Here is a 19001-nt window from a genome sequence, read left to right as displayed (position 1 = left end):
GCTGATTAGATCATTATAAATTGAAATCGTGATCCTGCATCTTAAAGTTTATCTGATGGACTCCAGTGAGATAACGTCTTCCAAGTTTTCTTCTAGCAGAGATAAGTTTGATCCCAAGGTTAGAGACTTGACCATCAGTGGGCCCGTTACCAGAGGTTGCATTTAGCATACCAACCCTAGCAAATGGCACACCTGTCCACTCTTGTCAGTTTTCTTGTTTCTTTGCAATTGTATATTACGTGTCTCTTTCTTTCAATAATAAAAGTAGATAATTACATAAAATGAAGCTTTATTAATATTTATTATTGTTTATCTAATCCAGATCCGACATCATTAATGTTGTAAACATTTTGTTTACGTTTTTGCAGTTTTTAGCTCATCATAAGGTATGTTCATCATAAGGTATGTTCATCATAAGGTATGTTCATCATAAGGTATGTTCATTATAAGGTATGTTCATCATAAGGTATGTTCATCATAAGGTATGTTCATCATAAGGTATGTTCATCATAAGGTATGTTCATTATAAGGTATGTTCATCATAAGGTATGTTCATCATAAGGTATGTTCATCATAAGGTATGTTCATCATAAGGTATGTTCATCATAAGGTAATTATGGTGAATAATTTGTAAGTTGATTAGCAATAATTGTGCATCAAAAATTAGGAAGAAAGAAATTTTTGTGCTGCTAAATAGCGGTTATTTGTTGCTTTGCTTGCATATTTTAGTTGTAGGCAACGCAAAGTTTTTCATCGAAATAATTTTTTATATTTGAAAATAGTTTAAATGTTAGCAAAAATAGTTTTTGTTCCCAAAAATTTGTGTAATAATTTTGAACAGGAATATTGTGAGATTTTATGCTTACCTTTTTTTCTTTTTGTTAGGTGGTTTAAGGTTTGCTTCGTATTGGCATAATACTCTTCATAGCCCCATTTACAGTTACTTGTAGGTAGTTTACGTTATATCGGTGAACTAAATGCTCCCAATGAAGTTGAATTACCTGAATATTTTAGCAATCCTTTCTACCAGATTGAATTACCTCACCTCCCACACCTCCTTTCAACAGAAGTTAAACGCTGAAAAATGTCATGGAAACATGTAGATTCATTTTTCCCTCCACATGATTGTTATGCATGACTCATAACGCATAACAACAATCAACCGTCTGTTTTAATCTGTTTAACTGAATCTTGCAATGCCTAAAGACTTGTCAAATACTTCCATGTCCAGAGTTTGTGAGAAAGCTACGTATTTCAAACAACCTTTAAGTTTTGTGACTGTTTTCTATACCAGCATCTTTTCATGTACAATGGCTGTACCTCCTGTAGCCTCTAGATCGTTCATCGTTCTATGCATGTGCATACAGTGTATCTATTGCTATGAGAGTTGTCTGCTACTGCCTGCCTATATTTAAAGCCCGCTGCGACGAACATTGATGGCTGGTGTCAACTATGCTTTGGTAAGACTCACAACAAGATGACAAAAGATCCTGCGGGTGCAGAAGAGTCAGACAACGCTGCTGTTTCTCCTTCAGATAAAGATGACAAGGCATCTGATGCTGCCACCCTACCACTTCTTAGCATTATATCACAAATAGATCAGGTACCTTACATCCTTTCTGCTGTGTATCCGTATATTTCTATCAGTTGCATTTGTTTTTTATATTTTAGATGATCTGAATGCCAGGATGTTTTAAGATTCAAATCGACCAAAACTTGTTCACTGTTAAGATGATCAGAAGAAAAATACACGCAAAATGATGTCACTAGTTTTTATAATCTCGATAGTTGATAGTTTTTGATATCATGAAATGTTAAGTTCAGCATTTCAGTTGGAACAGTCTTTATTCTGTTGGTCTCTTTGCAACTATAGATGTCATAATCGCACTTTCGCTTGACCTGAGAGTTTTAACTGTGATCAAGTTTGGTTGATTTTAATCTTGAAACATCCTGGCGGTCAGAGAACCACAAACATCAAAAAGAATCACTAAATGATAGAAAAGTACTTATACTTTCAGCTAAAATCTACTAACTACTTTGTGTAAGTTGATCTTTAATAGTGGACTAACAACATCAATATGTTTAATTTGTTGCATTTCAGAGAGGCGCTCCTTCAGATACTTGCATGCAACGAACGCCTACCCTACAGGATGAAAATATTCGATGGATATAAAAATTCACGATTTCGCGGAATAGACTTTATTAAATTCCGCGAATGATTAGTTCTATTTTTAATCACAAGAAAAAATAAATTCTGCCTCAAATGAAAAACTAGCCGCTAGGCATAAATACTAAACGTGGCTGAGTTCCAAAACCTTTTTAAATTCATCACCGGGGCTACGAGTTAACCCCATTGTTGATGCATCACATTTCTTTACAAAATTATTCAAGGTTTTCACAAGTTATTCGGCATGGCGTTGTCATCGCAAAAATCTCTCCTTCAGTCTATTTACATTGAACTCAACTCCATCAATCTCTAATACCGAAGTTGAGTACGATAATGATTCTAATCTGGACATTATGGTATGTATTTGATTTGTAGTGCAGATACGTTTTTCCATAATTAACTGCGTTAGTTAATTCTTTTGTTTAAAAACTGATCACTTTCATTAAATACTTCAGCTATTTTTTTTTGTACTTCCTTTACACCTATTAATATTTTCTCTTTTTTGTGTTTACTGCAGATTGAAATGAAACAACCTATTCCGATTACGAAAACTAGAGACAAGTAGTAATATCCACCAAGGCAGGAATATTGGCAGAGAAGCAACCAGTCAACCTAGACCCCTTTATCAACAACAACTCCTTAATATCGCTGCATAAAACATGATTATATTATATATTCTATTTCATGTGTAGATATATTATAATTTATTACAAACTTAAGTGTACAAATAAAATATTTCAAATACAAATAAAATTTTACAAACAATGAATGGAGTAAATATAAACAGTTTAGCCAGTATGGCGGTTGTCTAGCAATAAAATTAAACTGATACTCTTGATAAGTGAATACTAGCGTGTAATGGTGCTCTCTGACTAGTTATTTTGGTAATAGCAGCTCTATATCGCTGTCACTGTCTTGGGTAGATGTTAAAGGCGATTCTATTGCTACTACATGGCTAGTAAGGTAGTTATCATCATAACTCTCCTCGCGGCTTACTATTGCAAAGTTCTGCTGGTTGGCCAAAAATTTGTGCTCATAAAGGCGTTTTTGTTCCTTTTTTAAAACAGATATATTCTCCTCGTTAGCAGCTGCGGTCACTTCTACCTCAATTTCAAGACCTCCCTGAATGATTGGTGATCTTCTAGGAATGACATCTACCACCCTTGCAGTCATTGTGCCTCTGTGTATGATAAAAAATCTTTCTCTCTCACACTAAAACAAATAACAAAGCGCTAAGGATGGAAAAATAAATCTTGCGTTTTACCGAAGAACCAAAGTAAAATTTAATTATTAATTTAGTAAGTGGTTTTTAAAACAACTCATTACTTACCACAAGTTGTTGGTTCATCAAAGGCCTCCAAATCGATCAGTATTCGTGAAAACCTCTGAACTCAGCAAGAAATTCATAGCTTAGCATGATCGACTCGTAGTCGTAAGCTAAATAGAAACCGAAACACGCGATGTGTGCATGCGAAGGTTTAACTCTATTACTAGCTGCAATATAATTAACTCTTCATAGAGAGTGACAGTGTTCACCAGCGAATAAATTAAACAAAGCTAGAAAGCTCCTTTTCCTCAGCAACAAAATCTTTACACTAAAACTGTTTATTTTTCTATTCATAACAAATATACACATTTTATCAGACTCAGTGTACATAACAAATATACACACTCTATCAGACTCAGTGTACATAACAAATATACACACTCTATTAGACTCAGTGTACATAACAAATATACACATTTTATCAGACTCAGTGTACATAACAAATATACACACTCTATCAGACTCAGTGTACATAAAAAATATATACACTCTATCAGGCTCAATATTCATAACAAATATGCACACTCTATCAGACTCAGTGTACATAACAAATATACACACTCTATCAGACTCAGTGTACATAACAAATATACACACTCTATCAGACTCAGTGTACATAACAAATATATACACTCTATCAGGCTCAATATTCATAACAAATATACACACTCTATCAGACTCAGTGTACATAACAAATATACACACTCTATCAGACTCAGTGTACATAACAAATATACACACTATCAGACTCAGTGTACATAACAAATATACACACTCTATTAGACTCAGTGTACATAACAAATATACACACTCTATCAGACTCAGTGTACATAAAAAATATACACACTCTATCAGACTCAGTGTACATAACAAATATACACACTCTATCAGACTTGTTATACATAACAAATATACACACTCTATCAGACTCAGTGTACATAACAAATATACACACTCTATCAGACTCAGTGTACATAACAAATATACACACTATCAGACTCAGTGTACATAACAAATATACACACTCTATTAGACTCAGTGTACATAACAAATATACACACTCTATCAGACTCAGTGTACATAAAAAATATACACACTCTATCAGACTCAGTGTACATAACAAATATACATACTCTATCAGACTTGTTATACATAACAAATATACACACTCTATCAGACTCAGTGTACATAACAAATATACACACTCTATCAGACGCGGTATACATAACAAATATACACACTCTATCAGACTCAGTGTACATAACAAATATACACTCTATCAGACTCGGTATACATAACAAATATACACATTCTATCAGACTCTGTATACTGCAATCATTATGGTTCTTCAGTTATCTCTAAAACATCACTTCTTTCAAGGTCTGTGGAAAACTATTTTATATTTCATTTCTATTTTTTCATTCAGCTCAAATTCGCAGCTTCACTATAATTTTGAGTTAAAAAGTAGTTTTGCTATTCTTACTGTTTTCATGTTCGATGGAATGTTGTTCGTAGGGTCTAGTCTTTGGGTATCAATAGGCATCAAGGAAAGTCGTCCTTTGGCATAAAAATTTAAAAATTTAGTCATTATAGGCCTATAAGCTACTTTTAACTATCTTACAGCATTTCCGGTTTTAGGAGTTCCTATTTTTATTTGTTTTTGTATGACTCGCTAGTCTGCATTTGGTTGAGATCATGAAAAGGCACATCCTGTATGCCGAATATTGTCCATAGTTGGTCTTTGCATCTTTTTCCCGAGGCAGAGACGTGACATAGTTCAACAGTATCTACGTGTGTGAGCTTAATAGTATATCTTATTGGCTTTTCTTTAAATCGTAAGATTGCTACATATTAAACGGGTTTATTAGCTGGATATCCACTTTTCATTTTATAAAGCGTAAAATGAAATAAGTACTTTATATGCATCCATGACCCACTTTCAAAATGTTCAAGCATTCACATAGTCTTTAAACTGCTTTGGAAAGTTATCAGTTTGTTTCTCCTTTTTTCCTCTTCAGATAATGCAAGTATTGCTGTATGTTCGTTTATTGTCTATTCAAAACACTTTCCACTCCTCTTTGTTTCAGGATACACTGTTGTTGCTCTTAGGCTATCACATAAGATGGTTTGAACTTACCGGATTCTCACAGCTTCAGGTTTGTTCTGTTGTTTTTGACCTATGCCAAGTCAGTAAATCACTCTATGCAATGCTTCCACCCTAATGGCTAATTAAACCTGCTTTCGGTATTTTGGTTTCAAGTGTTTATGATAAGAAGGAACAATACTGTGCACCGACACATTTGCTTTTGTCACCTTTCCCAAATATACATGTTTACGGGTTTTTTAGTCACTTTGCTGTAAGAGTTAAGCATGCGCTAGGGAAGTGATCAGTTAGAAAAAAAGTTACATGATAGATTTGTAAAAGGGCTTTATTGCATAAAAGAATAGTCGTGGGTGTGGCCTTCACAAGGAACAGTCAGTCTATTTGTAAAGAGAGAAGACAATTTGTATTTCTTCTGTTGCTAAGGCCTTTATTTTTAAGCCTGGTTTTTATAGTTCTTTTACCACATTGTGGGTAGTCCGAAATACGACATAAGAAATACCACAGTTAAAAGCACGAGTATGATTCTAATTGCAGCTCATTATGAGGCAAGTTAAACCGATTTTATATATTTTGCTACGAAGAAGGCTAACCAGTTCATTGACAACACGGTAAAACTTGGATTAATAGATAAATGGAATCGCTATAGCAGTCAATTTTATTGCATCTTAAAAGAAACTATTTGCCTATACACACAATTAGGTATTAATATCATATGGTTTTGTTGTCATGTAACTACATCAGAATCACGGTTACTGGCATGATTCATGACCTCATCTTGTAGTTTTGATCATCCCACGACCAAACACGAGCGAAGCGAGTGTTTGGGAGCTTTATGATAAATGCATATGCGCACACAACTCCCGAAAATTATTCGTCAACGCCGTACCCAAACCCTTGTACCGAAATCTCATCAAAAAATTTAACCATTTTGTGTGGAGTCAATTAAGTATAATAACGATACAAAACACATATAAACCTATTTAAATATGTTACGAAGTCTTTGAGAAGTGTAGACAATATCCTAAAACTTACCCATTTGATTGGATAATACATAACTAGACAGATTAATTTGACCTAAAATCGCCATTAAAACCTGACAAGCCTTTTTTAATCAAAATTAAGACCGGCTAACAAAACGCCCATAAAGCTGTGCGACAGAGAGTAAAACCATTAAGCCGTGCGCATTTCACTAGAAAAACGTGCACATTTCACCAGTCTATGGCATTGTCCAATTGCCGAAGGTTTCTTCGATTTTAAAGATAACTCTGACATTTTGGACACTTATGAGTACTTTGGTATTCCAACTGATGTCCAAAGCAGTGAAAGTAAAGGAAATGACGATGATATTTTTCTAATGACTCTTATAAGATTATTACAATATTTAATTATATGAATAATTATTCACTTTTTTATAAGATTTAATTATAAGAACAATCATTCGAATTTATAAGATCATATAGAGTATATAGAGACTGATGGTGTGCAATATGTTACTGTTATTGTTTTCCTGAAGATTTTGTTGATGGTACTACGGCTGTGCCCAATATCGCGGTACTGCCAAGCCGTTTTTAATATCTGCAAAATTAAGTAATAGGCCTACATTTTCTTATAGATATACAGCTATTTCTACGACAACCAATTAAAATCTGTTTAGATTTTTAAATTCAGCATAATTTTTTAGATATAAATACAAAAATCTAGATAAATATCACAACTTCTTGATATTGGTTGTTATGATGTTTTGAAATGTAAACAAAATTGTGCATTGGTTTTCGTTTCTCAAACTGTAACACCAGTTTTCTCAGAACTATGTTTTCGCACTAATGGTGAATATGCATTCAGTTTATTGATCATAAAATCTGCTAATTAAGCTGGAATCAATTTTTTTTGCTAAATAACTGAGAATTTTCTCCTTCTGCTAGTGTAGATAACTCTAAATATCACACACCCAACTTAACCATGGTTTCTCTGATCATGACCAATTTCTTCACTTTGGTTACAGATCGCTGTCAAAACCATTCTACATTCAACACAACCAACTTTCAAACTGTGTATATTACACAGCAGCTTGCCATTTTACTTCTAATATTGCATTTCTTCTATTGCAGGGGAGAGATATAAACATATAATTTTTTCCTTTCATTATTGCTGTCTGTTGTACATAATAACACCCAGTGCATTACAGCTATCATTGCAGGTATCCTATTGCACTGCAGTGCCATTTAACTGCTAATATTGCATTTCTCAACCAGCAGTACCCTTTCTTTTTTCCAATATCACTTTGGTCGTGGGCTGTATGACAGGGGAATTTCTAGTAGTATATTTGCTAGTAAAGGTTTATTTATGGGGTGATAGACAAAGATCAATGTCATTACTTTGTAATCTATTCTCTAGCCCTTCGTGTTAACTTGAAAGCATCAAACTCGATACTAAGGAGAGGCAACTCTAATCTAGGTAACACAATATAATACCAATATAAGTGCGGCATGCTTATACTCATACTTATGCTCCTTAAAATACATGCTTCTTTTTTTCTGCAGGCATTTTATATGTACTCAAACAGGCCAGTGCGTCGGGAGAGATTTTTAGGTGTAATAACTATACGTAAAATTATTCCGAAATGTGGCAAGGTGGTTGATAGGCGCACGGGGTGGAGTGTTGTTCCTCCAAGCCGAAAGTTATGAGTCTGCATTCGGTTGAAAGCAATATTCCTTCTAGGCCGACGAGCACAGTTCTTATTATAGTGAAGACTGAAGATTTTGTATGTTTTAGTACCGAGTTTTAATTTTATAAATTCAACAAGTTTCGAATTTTGCTTGCTAATTAGATAGTTGCAAGATCATCAAACGCCTTCAGAAGTTTCTATTTTATAGGTTTTTGCTGTGATTAGTCATAAAATTGATGATATGGAGCACATTCTAAGTTTCATTAGTTTTCTATTGCAGGGTCAATGGTTCTATGCATTGCTGGCAGCGTTGGAGAAACCCCTCTTACCTGAATCTTGCTCTCTGATCAGATCACTTGCCAGGAATTGCACTAATCTCAGAGCATCACTGGTGAGTATAGTGCACCCTCAAGATACAATTACCCTGATGTTTGATTTTTTTTACCTTAAGAAATGGAACATGATAATTTTTTCAACTCACCACACGAGTCTTATTTCACTGTACGAATTCAACAAAACTTTTCTCCCCGAGTTCAAATTTGGCAGTCAGTGTGCTTATTACGTACGTCAAAATAACAAAGACACCGAAAGGCTGTTTGTCGAAAACATGTTCACAACTAAAAGAGACACGATGACCGATTTTTTTAGTTCAGCAATTCCCGCGTGTGAAACTAATATTTTCTTTGAAATCCGTAGCAAAGTTGGAGTTGCAATCCCTTCATACAGAAGGTCTTCGTGGTCAGACAACTTCTCATAATTTCTCTGCTAATAAAAGTCCACCTCATTAAGAAAACAGCACTTTTTTTGCCTAATTAGGTTGAAAAAGTTTTAAACAGGTCCGCTAAAAGTTTTAGTAAAAGCAAAGACAGACACTAATAAGTGATAGAATTTTAGGGATAAAAGTTAAAATTCAGTAAAATACATGTAGTTAAAAATACATACTAAAACTTGGCTTCAAGTGTGTGTGTTTAGTAAGCTAAACTTATTTGAAGTGAGTTTAAAGTTTTTATTATATGTACGTCTAGCTTGAAGGTAACTTGTTTCTATGATACGTAGTACTGCTCATAGACATTGTAACGTTACATTTTAATGCAGATCATTACCAATAATTACAATAAATATAATAAAGTTACTGTAGGTAACTATAGTTACTCAGGTTAGCATACTATTTTGTTACAAATTTTTAATATGTACATCACTTATGTAAAACTGATGATTTTACCAAGGGATGTTCTCCTTTTATATAATTACTATGATCTCTATACCCCTACATATGATTTTTCACCATATGATGCCAACCCTGGAACAGATCAAAATCATATCCTGAGGGTGGGCTGTAGTTGACTATATTCGATGGGACAGTGTATTCTGCGTAGACATGTCCAGCTGTCCTTATAATGAGAGGAACCTAGTTGCATCTCTACCCTCACCACGTTTACACACTAAATAGGAATGGCACTGTCACTTTCAATTTAAGCATTGCACTTATTGATGTGTACATGTATATGTCCACAAGGTGTATATATCACATATACACATTGTGGACATGTGCATTAAAAAACTACCTAATATATATATAAACTATAAATTCCTAAGAATTATGAACTAGTATTACTAAAATTAGAGTGCTCAACTTATTAGAGTGATAACTTATTAGTATATATATATATATATATACATATATATATATATATATATATAAATATATATATATATATGTATATATAGTTTCGCCTGTTATACTTATATTCACTCTAAGATCTCGGTGGTTGTTTTCTCTGTTTGAAGGATAGCACAGACAACTCCATGCTGCAGCAACTTAATTTAATTATATGCCTTGTTGGTGATTATTTTGGACAGAGAGATTTATGTGATACCCGGTAGCGTAAGACCTGATCGCATAGAAGGTAAATATAATGTTTCTATGCAAACACCGTCTTGTACATACAATAGACAGACAACTCATAGAAGCTACCAAGAGAGTTACTCCTGAAATGTTTCTATAATACATGCTCTTAGGAATCATAAACAGTCACAGATATCATAATGCTGTTAGCTGTCTATTTTTATATGGTGTAAAACTCAACCATCATCGTTTGTAAGCTGCACTTTAATTACTCAGCCCTGTATATCTTGTAACCACCAGGCATTTCTTCATATTTTGATAGTGGAAATAAAGATAAGTTTGCGCAAACCCAACTTGAATTTTTATGATGCTTTTGCTGGCGCCACTGTGATACGATACTGGACTCATGCTATTTATTGATTGAGGTCTGATCTATTCGCTTTTTATCAACAAATGTTACTATTTCATTATCTCATTACATCTGTTGTTACTCTGAAGGCTGAATAGTGTTGTTCCTGTGTGTTAGCTAAGTGCGAATCATGCATAATTTTAATGAAATACTGAAAACAGCATCAAACCCTTTAAAAGGCATTAAATGGTCTTTCAGATTATGCACATCATTCCATGTATTATCGAGTAACTGGTCAACATGTGGTGCTGCAATGTTTTATCTATCGAACATAATCTTTACTATAGTTAGAGCTGTGTCCATCCATTCAAGCCACGAAATTAGATTGGGAAAAAAGTTGAATCATTGAGGACTTGAACCCACAACATTCAGTTGCCGCTAGCCAGATACACTATACCACCAACACTGATACCACCAACACTGATACCACCAACACTGATACCACCAACATTGATACCACCAACACTGATACCACCAACACTGATCTTTCCTTTGCAGAATTATGGATTAGTTATTCTTTGTGCTCTATTGGCATAGCTAAAGATCTCTCACGGCACACTGAACTGCCAGAGCAACATGTGGTCCTGCAATGTCAAAGCTGTCAGACAGAATTATAGTGAGACTTGATTACTTGTGAACATTTATCAACTTTTATTCATCAACTTTGGTAAAACACAAATTTTCATTGTAAAGGCATAGTGGAAATTAAGATTCAATAGCACAAATAGTTGGTTAATAATATATGTGATTCATCTATGTACATTATGTGATGGAAGACTGTGCATCCATTAGAGCGGCTAGTGCACAATCTCAACTAATATTCTGTCCTTTGTGCATTTAAGAATAAAGAAAACATAACTAGTAAAAAGAATACTGCTATCACATCAAAGTCTTATAGACATGCAAATCATAGAATGTATGGTTAATAAAGGAATGCATAGAAATATCACATTCTTTAAGAAAAGATTGAAATTTGTGTATAGTTGGAATGTAGGTTTTAGACATATGTACAAGTATACAGAAGAATGCTACTTCTTCAGCATTCAGGTAAATAAGTTAGAATTGAGCATTATGAAGAACGTAAGGCGTTTGAGAGTCTAAATACTGCTGGTGCTATCAGCGGTCGAACCTCTCGTCGAGCCGCCATCGCTGTACAACTCTGTCATGTTCTTATAGTATGCCTTGTTCTTGCCACCTTTCCATCGATGGTTCTCATCCTCTTTTGTTAAAGAGTATTTACTCTCATTGCTGTCAGTGTCAAAATATTCAGGGTTCGCAAAGTTTCCTTGATCTATGTGTCGTTCGTACGCTTGTGCATCATTTGCAATGTCAAAGGTGAAATGTTGTACAACTCCTTCCCGATGTGGTGTGGGTGTTGGTGCTTCAAGATCTGCAAGGTTTACACATCAGTTTTGCTTCACATTTAAAACCTTCTCAAAGGTAAAAATTATGGTTTTCTGATAATATCTAGTGCAGTGACTTACACTTACAAGCATCTACAGTTGTTAAGTTTGGCAATAAAATGAGGACACAAGCGCTGAAGGACTTACGACAGCTGAATCCCCCAACTACACGCTCAGCATTATCTGATGGGAGTTAATATTTATGCTTTGGCAACATGGATGTAAAACAGAACAGCTATTGTTTGCCAAATCTCTGAGCAATCATCTTACCTGTGCTATCACAAGACATCTCAGGATCCATAAGTACAATCTCCATGTATTTGGGATTTGTGTTGTGATTGGTTGGCTGTAAATAGTCTTCTTCAACGAATGGCAACAAATCTTTGTGGTCGTATCTGCGTTTTCCACTAAGTCTTGTTGGTAAGGTTTTTGACTCCACTGCTGCAACGTTTAAAAATGAACATCATTGCATTGACATGGTGACAATGGTAGTAATTAAATTCAACTTTCATCATTTCATGCAAAGAAATATGAAGCAACACATGTCTGTGACGACTAATGCAGCAATACTGCCTATTCTACTTACGTAAGAGTGTATCATCTTCATTGCACGGGTCACTGGTGTATCTAGACCCTAGTGTACTGCTGTCACTGTTCCGCTCTCCCCTCATTGATTGACTTCGTGCTTCCAGATGAGCATATTTGGGATCTCTTGTGATTTGCTGGGGTGTGATACCTATTGACGCTGAGGAATGCTCTAAGTCTATGGGTGCGCTTGTATCCACAGTCAAGGATGGATAAGGTGATTGCATTTGATGGTTATTCGGTGGGTAAAAGTTATAACTCGCTGCCCTGCTCGAGCTCAGAGGTTCGGTTGAAAGCAAGTCATCATCCGATTCTGTGGGTGATTCATCGTATTTCTCTGATGCGTTCAGGTACTCATCGGCATTAACTATTTCCTCAGGTCCGTCTGTTGCGACGGACATATTGCGTACCTAAAATAATCGCCAACCATTTAGCCATCTTATGAATCATATTTCTCTCACTCCTCCTACGCTTCCTTCACCCGTATGTCTTCAGTTACAGTACAAGGTACTAACTGAACCACGATGCTCTTTATTTCGTATTTTCTATTTTGAAATATAACATTTATTACAGCAATAGCTAATAGGTAATCAAAGCTTTAGATATCTTGCTATAGAGGTACTTGCAATAGAGGTAGGTAGATGGTGATGCAACTATAATGATTGCTTTATTCAACTCTTGACTCGAACATACAGTGAAACATCTATATTCTGGGACTCTGTTCATAAGTTGCAACAAATATGGCCATAAGAATACACTATAATTCATTTAGTTCACTCGACAAACTCCCTATTAGTTGCTGCAAATAATTACTTCGTTCAATTATCTGCAGTAATTAATAGGTGCAGGTAATAGTGATTATCTGCAGAAGGATGTAATTATTGATGCAAAAAATACATTAATAAACAAGTAATCAATTACATGTTTTATTGTTACGTTAAGAAATGAAAGTCTTTACCCCGGCTTAAACGGTATTGCTATATTTTTTTACAGTTTAATTTACATTTTCAGCCATTTCACTTTGAGTTGAAAAACTGCCATGCTCAAAACCCTTGGAAAGGCTTCAGGCGTGCAATCAAATATGTATTTTCTCAATTTTTTAATTTTATGTTGTGCGCTGTATACTAAATATGAGTACATGTTATCTCAAAGTTACAAATATACTATAATTTGTTATTACAACATGTTGGTTATTACAATGGGTTGTAATTAGGCTATCAGTTGATGAAATTCTGAAGAAAACAGGTTTGCTAAGAAAGCTGTAGTGTGAAAGCGCAACGTGCTGCAACAGTGTGAGGCTGCGGATGTACTCTTTGAGATTACTCTAAAGTTTCATAAAGATTAGCTTACCATGTCTCTTCTGTCAATGCTGTAGCTCGGGAGTCTCATGAGTGTGTCTCCTTCTATAACTAGGTACCTGCCAGGATCTCGGGCCATCTTTGCAAACTCTTCGGCCAGTTCATAAAAGCTTGGTCTGCTTTCCGAATCAATCATCCAACCTACATTCACAATTAATCAGCCAGTACAATATACGTATGACCTTTTAAAACACTACATTCCAAATGTTAATTCATCTCATTAAATAGATTAATGTGAAAATTTGGGTGGTTTTCAGAAGAAAACAACATCTGGTCAATTTGCTCAGACATGCCATACCAAGGAGTGTTAATTAAACATACATTTAATCATAATCATGTAGACATCAATGGTGCAAATGATAGGCTGTGGTAGCCTTTCGCCTTTCTCCAGAAGATCTGGAATCTCTCGCGCCCTGACACTCTCATAAGGCCTTTGGCCATAAGTGAAGAGCTCCCATAGAGTTACACCGTATGACCATACATCAGTCTTGTGCGTGAATACTCTATGCTGTATGGACTCCAAGGCTAGCCATTTGATGGGCATCTGTGAGAAGTCAACAATTGTAAGGTGTATTATTGCATGTTTGGCTGCGCTAGTCTGCTTGATAAAATGTGTGGGTTTGAATTGTTTAAATGGTGTGCAGCAACATTTACCTTTCCACCAGCTGCGTGGTACTCTCCTTCATTGTATGCCAAGAGCTTGGCGAGACCAAAGTCTGTGATCTTTACTTGATTTGGGGTTTGAACTAAAAAATCACATTATAAGTATTTTCAGGCTGTGGACACTATATTGAATATAGCAATAGAATACTGCTATTGCATCATGGGTAGCAGAAGCGGGTCAGTAGGGACAGTATATAAATAGTTTCTTGTTCTTTAAATAAATGCTGAAGTGGTGCAATTCTCTACTCCTCATCTCTAGTGTGTTGCTGAAATGTTAAATAATAAACTTACCGAGCACATTCCTGGCAGCGAGGTCTCTGTGAACAATTCCTCTAGTCTCTAAATAGTGCATCCCTTTTGATATCTGCGTGCACCAGTTGAGCAGGACTTTAGAGCTAATGTTCGCTTTGTTGTACCTCACATAGTCCAGCAGGCAACCAAGAGGCATTAGTTGTGTTATCAACATCATTTGCTCCGTCATACAGACAGCCACAATTCTTACACAACAGGCATGGTCGACGGAGGCCATCACACGCGCTTCTTCTAACAACTCCTACAAATCAGAATATCGTGTATTAGTTTCACCTCTATGCCAGCGTATCAGCGTACATCTTATCATCGTTTTACGAAGTCATATGGGATAATAGACCTATTCCTACCTTATTTTGGTGAGGCGAAGTTCCTTCTTGGAGTACTTTTATTGCGACAGGAATCTTCACATTTTCTCCCTCAGGTATCCAAACACCTCGGTAGACAGTGCCAAATGCACCTGACCCAAGAATACTACCACGTCTTAGCTCTATTTCCTATAATATAAATGTTTCTCACAGTGTGAAAAAGCTTTTAAATCTTATATGCATATTACCATTGTTTTATATCAAACGAAAATTTTTATCATCATGCTTTCTTGAGCCTTTTAGAAAATACATCTAGGCCTATAGTCAATATGGTTTCTCCCTGCTTATTACTGCTCTTGTATCGATGCCATTTACTGTAAGTGAAGCTTCTGCAGCGTCGATTTGTAGGATTTGCTTTCTCAATACATCGTCTGCTAATATAAGCACATAAAGTTTTACCTTTATAAGACGAAGCTTGCTCATATCTGGTACAGCATTTGTTGGAGTTAGCGGCTCTTGGTCGTTATCCATTCCTGTTAGTTTCAGCGTAATTTTAGCGGTATTTTCTTTGGCCTTTTCCCTCTGCTTGCACAAGACGGCTGTCGTAACGACTACAGCAAACAAAGCGAGGTTATAGTAAGTCACAAATCACACTAAAAATAGATTAACCGACTATGCAATTTGAATTACTCTGTTAGATGTCTATTGTCAACTAAACTAGGTTTCTTGTAGGCAACTAAGAGTTCAAATACTGATACACCTCGGGTGTGTTCTTTTTAGATTAGTGCCGACTAGGAGCTGTATTTTGCAGATACTCATGACACTCTTGACTATCAGACACATGAACATGGAGTTGTCTTTTCATGAAATCTAAACTTATTCATAGAACTAGCATCTAAGACACCGGTAGATATCAATAAACAGCGTTACTTACCTACTACGACCAAAATGACAGCACCAACCACACAGCCACTGATCTCAGCCGTCGATAACCCATCATCCGATGAGTCGGATTTAGCGGTAGTAGCCACAGGCACTATACATACAGTGTCCATGCCTTCTTGTAATTTTTCGCTTTTATGTTTCGGACATTCTTCATCAGGCATTGTGCAGTAAAACTATAAATTAATTGAAGTTTATGAATGTACCGCTCATTGGAATACATCATAGGTGTATGTAGTATTTACAATACAAGATGCACAGCTTATGTATGGGCATAAAGATGTACAGCTTATGTACAGGCATAAAGATGTACAGCTTATGTACAGGCATAAAGATGCACAGCTTATGTACAGGCATAAAGATGTACAGCTTATGTACAGGCATAAAGATGTACAGCTTATGTACAGGCGTAAAGATGCATATCACAATATTTCATTTAGTTTTTTTTATGTTGAGCTCCTCTACATACAAGTTATTTAATACTAATAGTCAATGTTTTGACTCAACCAACCACAAACAAAAGAAATTGACCGTAAAAGCGCCTGCAACAAGTTTCTTGTCCACTTTCATAGAACGGTTGGCAGATGAAGTAACCAGTGTTAAGCACCTTTTTCGGTCAACCAATCAGAACAAGCTTTGAGAATTGAATGATTATGTAAAATATTGGCTAATTGCCAGTGGTGCTTTTCGGTTATCTTTGACTATCTTTGACTATCGTTATTTCACAATCGGAGACCATAAACAATGGAGTCACGTATGATCAGGAATTGACTCCTGTAAGACACCAAAATTACCTTGAAACAATCAGTTATCATGCCAGACAAAGAATTGTGGCACACAAACTAGCACTTCATAGGCTAGAAGATAGAAGCGATGGCGGGATATGGCTTTTGTGAGACTCTAGCGCCTTAATATAACCATATGTGCTTTGAGCAAACAAACGTATTTAATAGCATAATTTATATCCAGGGTATTACACCATAGATAAGACGTGCTTGATCGAGTTAAACAAATGTCGCTATCTTTTTGCCAGGCTCTCAAAATGTCTACCGAGTTGAATTATCACAAAGGCAATATATAGTAACACGATATATTTACCGAGCTTCGACACAGGGACACCTGGGTGTGCCAGTGCCAAAGGGACACGCTGGGCCAACAAGCATATCACGTTTTCATAAGGAGCTCATAGTAAAGCGATGGTTGTGCGACGCCTATGTCATGGTTGTATGTTGTATATGAAGCAACAGAAAAACAAGACCTGGTGTGACAAGACAAGTGCAACGCCATTGGTCGCTAAGGCCATTTCTATGGCACAAAGATGGCCCATCGTAAGGGTGTTCCGCTTCCCAACAGCGACACTGTATCACTATAATAAGGGGCTACTCTATCTCTGTATGGAAACTTAGTAAGTGTAATACGATAAGCGAGTTGCGATATTTCCTCATAAACTTTAGTACGAGTCATTGTACCTTAATTGGAGGAGTATTCGTTGTGGCTGAGGTCGAGAAAACGACTGGTAGGCTTGATAAGTTTCCGGCAGTAGAGTTTGTGATTGTCCTGTAGCTAACCGAGTTATTGGAATTGAATATTATTGTCTTAAGTGTGGAATGTTCAACCGTGGAAGTTGGGCTTGTGGAATTCATTTGTTCCGTTCCATTTTGTCTCTCTTCACGCGAGATGTCATCCAGGTTCGTGTCATTATAGACCTTATAATTGACACAGTGAAGACAATCCCAGTTGGTCGGTCCCGTACAACCAGTTCTAAAGAACAATTAATTATGGATGACAAATTTCGAGAAAAAAATGGAGTGTTTGTATAGCTTTAATATAGACTACATTCAGTCTAAATGCGTCTAATCTAGTTTGGAGGGCATATCATTTGCTTACGGGAACTGTGATTAGCCCGTACCATATATCTCCAAGGTATCACCTACATACCAAGCCTGCCTCTTGAGCTGCGTTCACACCAGCCCATTTCAAACCGATTCTCTGCCCGATTTTTCCACTGACTGAGAGTCGCATCATGTTAACAGAGGAAATGACCCTGAGACCGATTTTATCCAGAGAAAAATTTGATTGGGTAGTGGCCAATCGATGTAGCCAATAAAATCACTTTCATAGCGAGTCACACATTGCCATTTTAAGCGAATATTTATCATATATTTTCCATGTTGGTCTCCACATTCGTGCATGTTTTGTCATAGCTACACACCTGAAGGGTGCTATCAACGGAATTATTGCTCAGGTTCAATTATTATAGCAACAACATAATAATGGAGGCATCTGCTTCAATTATTATGCCACTACTATAATAATTGAAGCATATTATGTTTGCAAAAAATCGTCCTCCTATTATAAGTATCCATTATTAGTGATAGGCTGGGCAGTGCAGAATAATTTGTTAACTTGCTAAAAATGTTCACGAGAAACAAGGTAGGAAACAGTCAACAAAATGCAAAGCATGACTCACTAAAAATATATCAGCTAAAATTATTTGACCCTACAAATAAAAACTGAAAAATCACCCACTTTCATTCTAAACTCAGTCTAGTGTGAATGTAAAAAATCTGACCAATAGCTCCCATGAAATCGTTCAGAGATCGGCCACAAAAACTTGGTGTGCAAATCGGCTGGTGTGAACGCAGTTTTATGTTTAATTTCAAAATGACACCAGCTCAATCTCATCAGTGAATATGGAAGGCTAAAATCTGCCATACAAAAGTTGGCCATAAAAGTCTATAGGCACAGGTATGCTACAATCGTAGTTTAAACAGCGATTGCTTGTTAACCAGGGTCTCCACGAATAACCTGTGTAAAACAGGGTTAAACAGCAAATATGTGAAAAAGAGCTCATGTGAATTTGGTACTTGGGTGGTTAAACAAAACAACTCTTTCCCTTCTTACGTATAAACTTT

The 19001-nt window shown here is 36.0% G+C and overlaps 2 protein-coding genes across 9 annotated transcripts in view; one reads left to right on the top strand and one right to left on the bottom strand.

The window, feature by feature from the left end:
* LOC137387528 (gem-associated protein 2-like) overlaps positions 1–11144 on the top strand; it is a 35557-nt gene extending 24413 nt beyond the window's left edge. For 3 of the 4 annotated variants that reach the window (XM_068073976.1, XM_068073978.1, XM_068073975.1), the window contains 5 exons: positions 1418–1603; positions 5582–5650; positions 8544–8654; positions 10052–10170; positions 10806–10995. In XM_068073976.1, the coding sequence (XP_067930077.1) occupies positions 1418–1603; positions 5582–5650; positions 8544–8654; positions 10052–10147 (462 nt within the window). In that variant the 3' untranslated portion in view covers positions 10148–10170; positions 10806–10995. Of the gene's footprint in view, positions 1–1417; positions 1604–5581; positions 5651–8543; positions 8655–10051; positions 10171–10805; positions 10996–11016 lie in introns of those variants that run through there. The other variant, XM_068073977.1, reaches the window with a different exon arrangement.
* Position 11145: 1 nt separating this feature from the next.
* LOC137387526 (epidermal growth factor receptor-like) overlaps positions 11146–19001 on the bottom strand; it is a 65877-nt gene continuing 58021 nt past the window's right edge. For 4 of the 5 annotated variants that reach the window (XM_068073973.1, XM_068073971.1, XM_068073972.1 and 1 more), the window contains exons 13-23: positions 17556–17847; positions 16079–16262; positions 15604–15755; positions 15187–15333; positions 14819–15080; positions 14519–14610; positions 14186–14408; positions 13857–14005; positions 12508–12916; positions 12192–12362; positions 11146–11908 (exon numbers count right to left, since the gene is read on the bottom strand). In XM_068073973.1, the coding sequence (XP_067930074.1) occupies positions 11616–11908; positions 12192–12362; positions 12508–12916; positions 13857–14005; positions 14186–14408; positions 14519–14610; positions 14819–15080; positions 15187–15333; positions 15604–15755; positions 16079–16262; positions 17556–17847 (2374 nt within the window). In that variant the 3' untranslated portion in view covers positions 11146–11615. The remainder of the gene's footprint in view (positions 11909–12191; positions 12363–12507; positions 12917–13856; positions 14006–14185; positions 14409–14518; positions 14611–14818; positions 15081–15186; positions 15334–15603; positions 15756–16078; positions 16263–17555; positions 17848–19001) is intronic. The other variant, XM_068073969.1, reaches the window with a different exon arrangement.

This window comes from Watersipora subatra, chromosome 2 (assembly GCF_963576615.1).
Source record: "Watersipora subatra chromosome 2, tzWatSuba1.1, whole genome shotgun sequence".
In the NCBI taxonomy this organism is placed as follows: domain Eukaryota; kingdom Metazoa; phylum Bryozoa; class Gymnolaemata; order Cheilostomatida; family Watersiporidae; genus Watersipora; species Watersipora subatra.
This window is presented reverse-complemented; position numbering and strand designations above follow the sequence as displayed.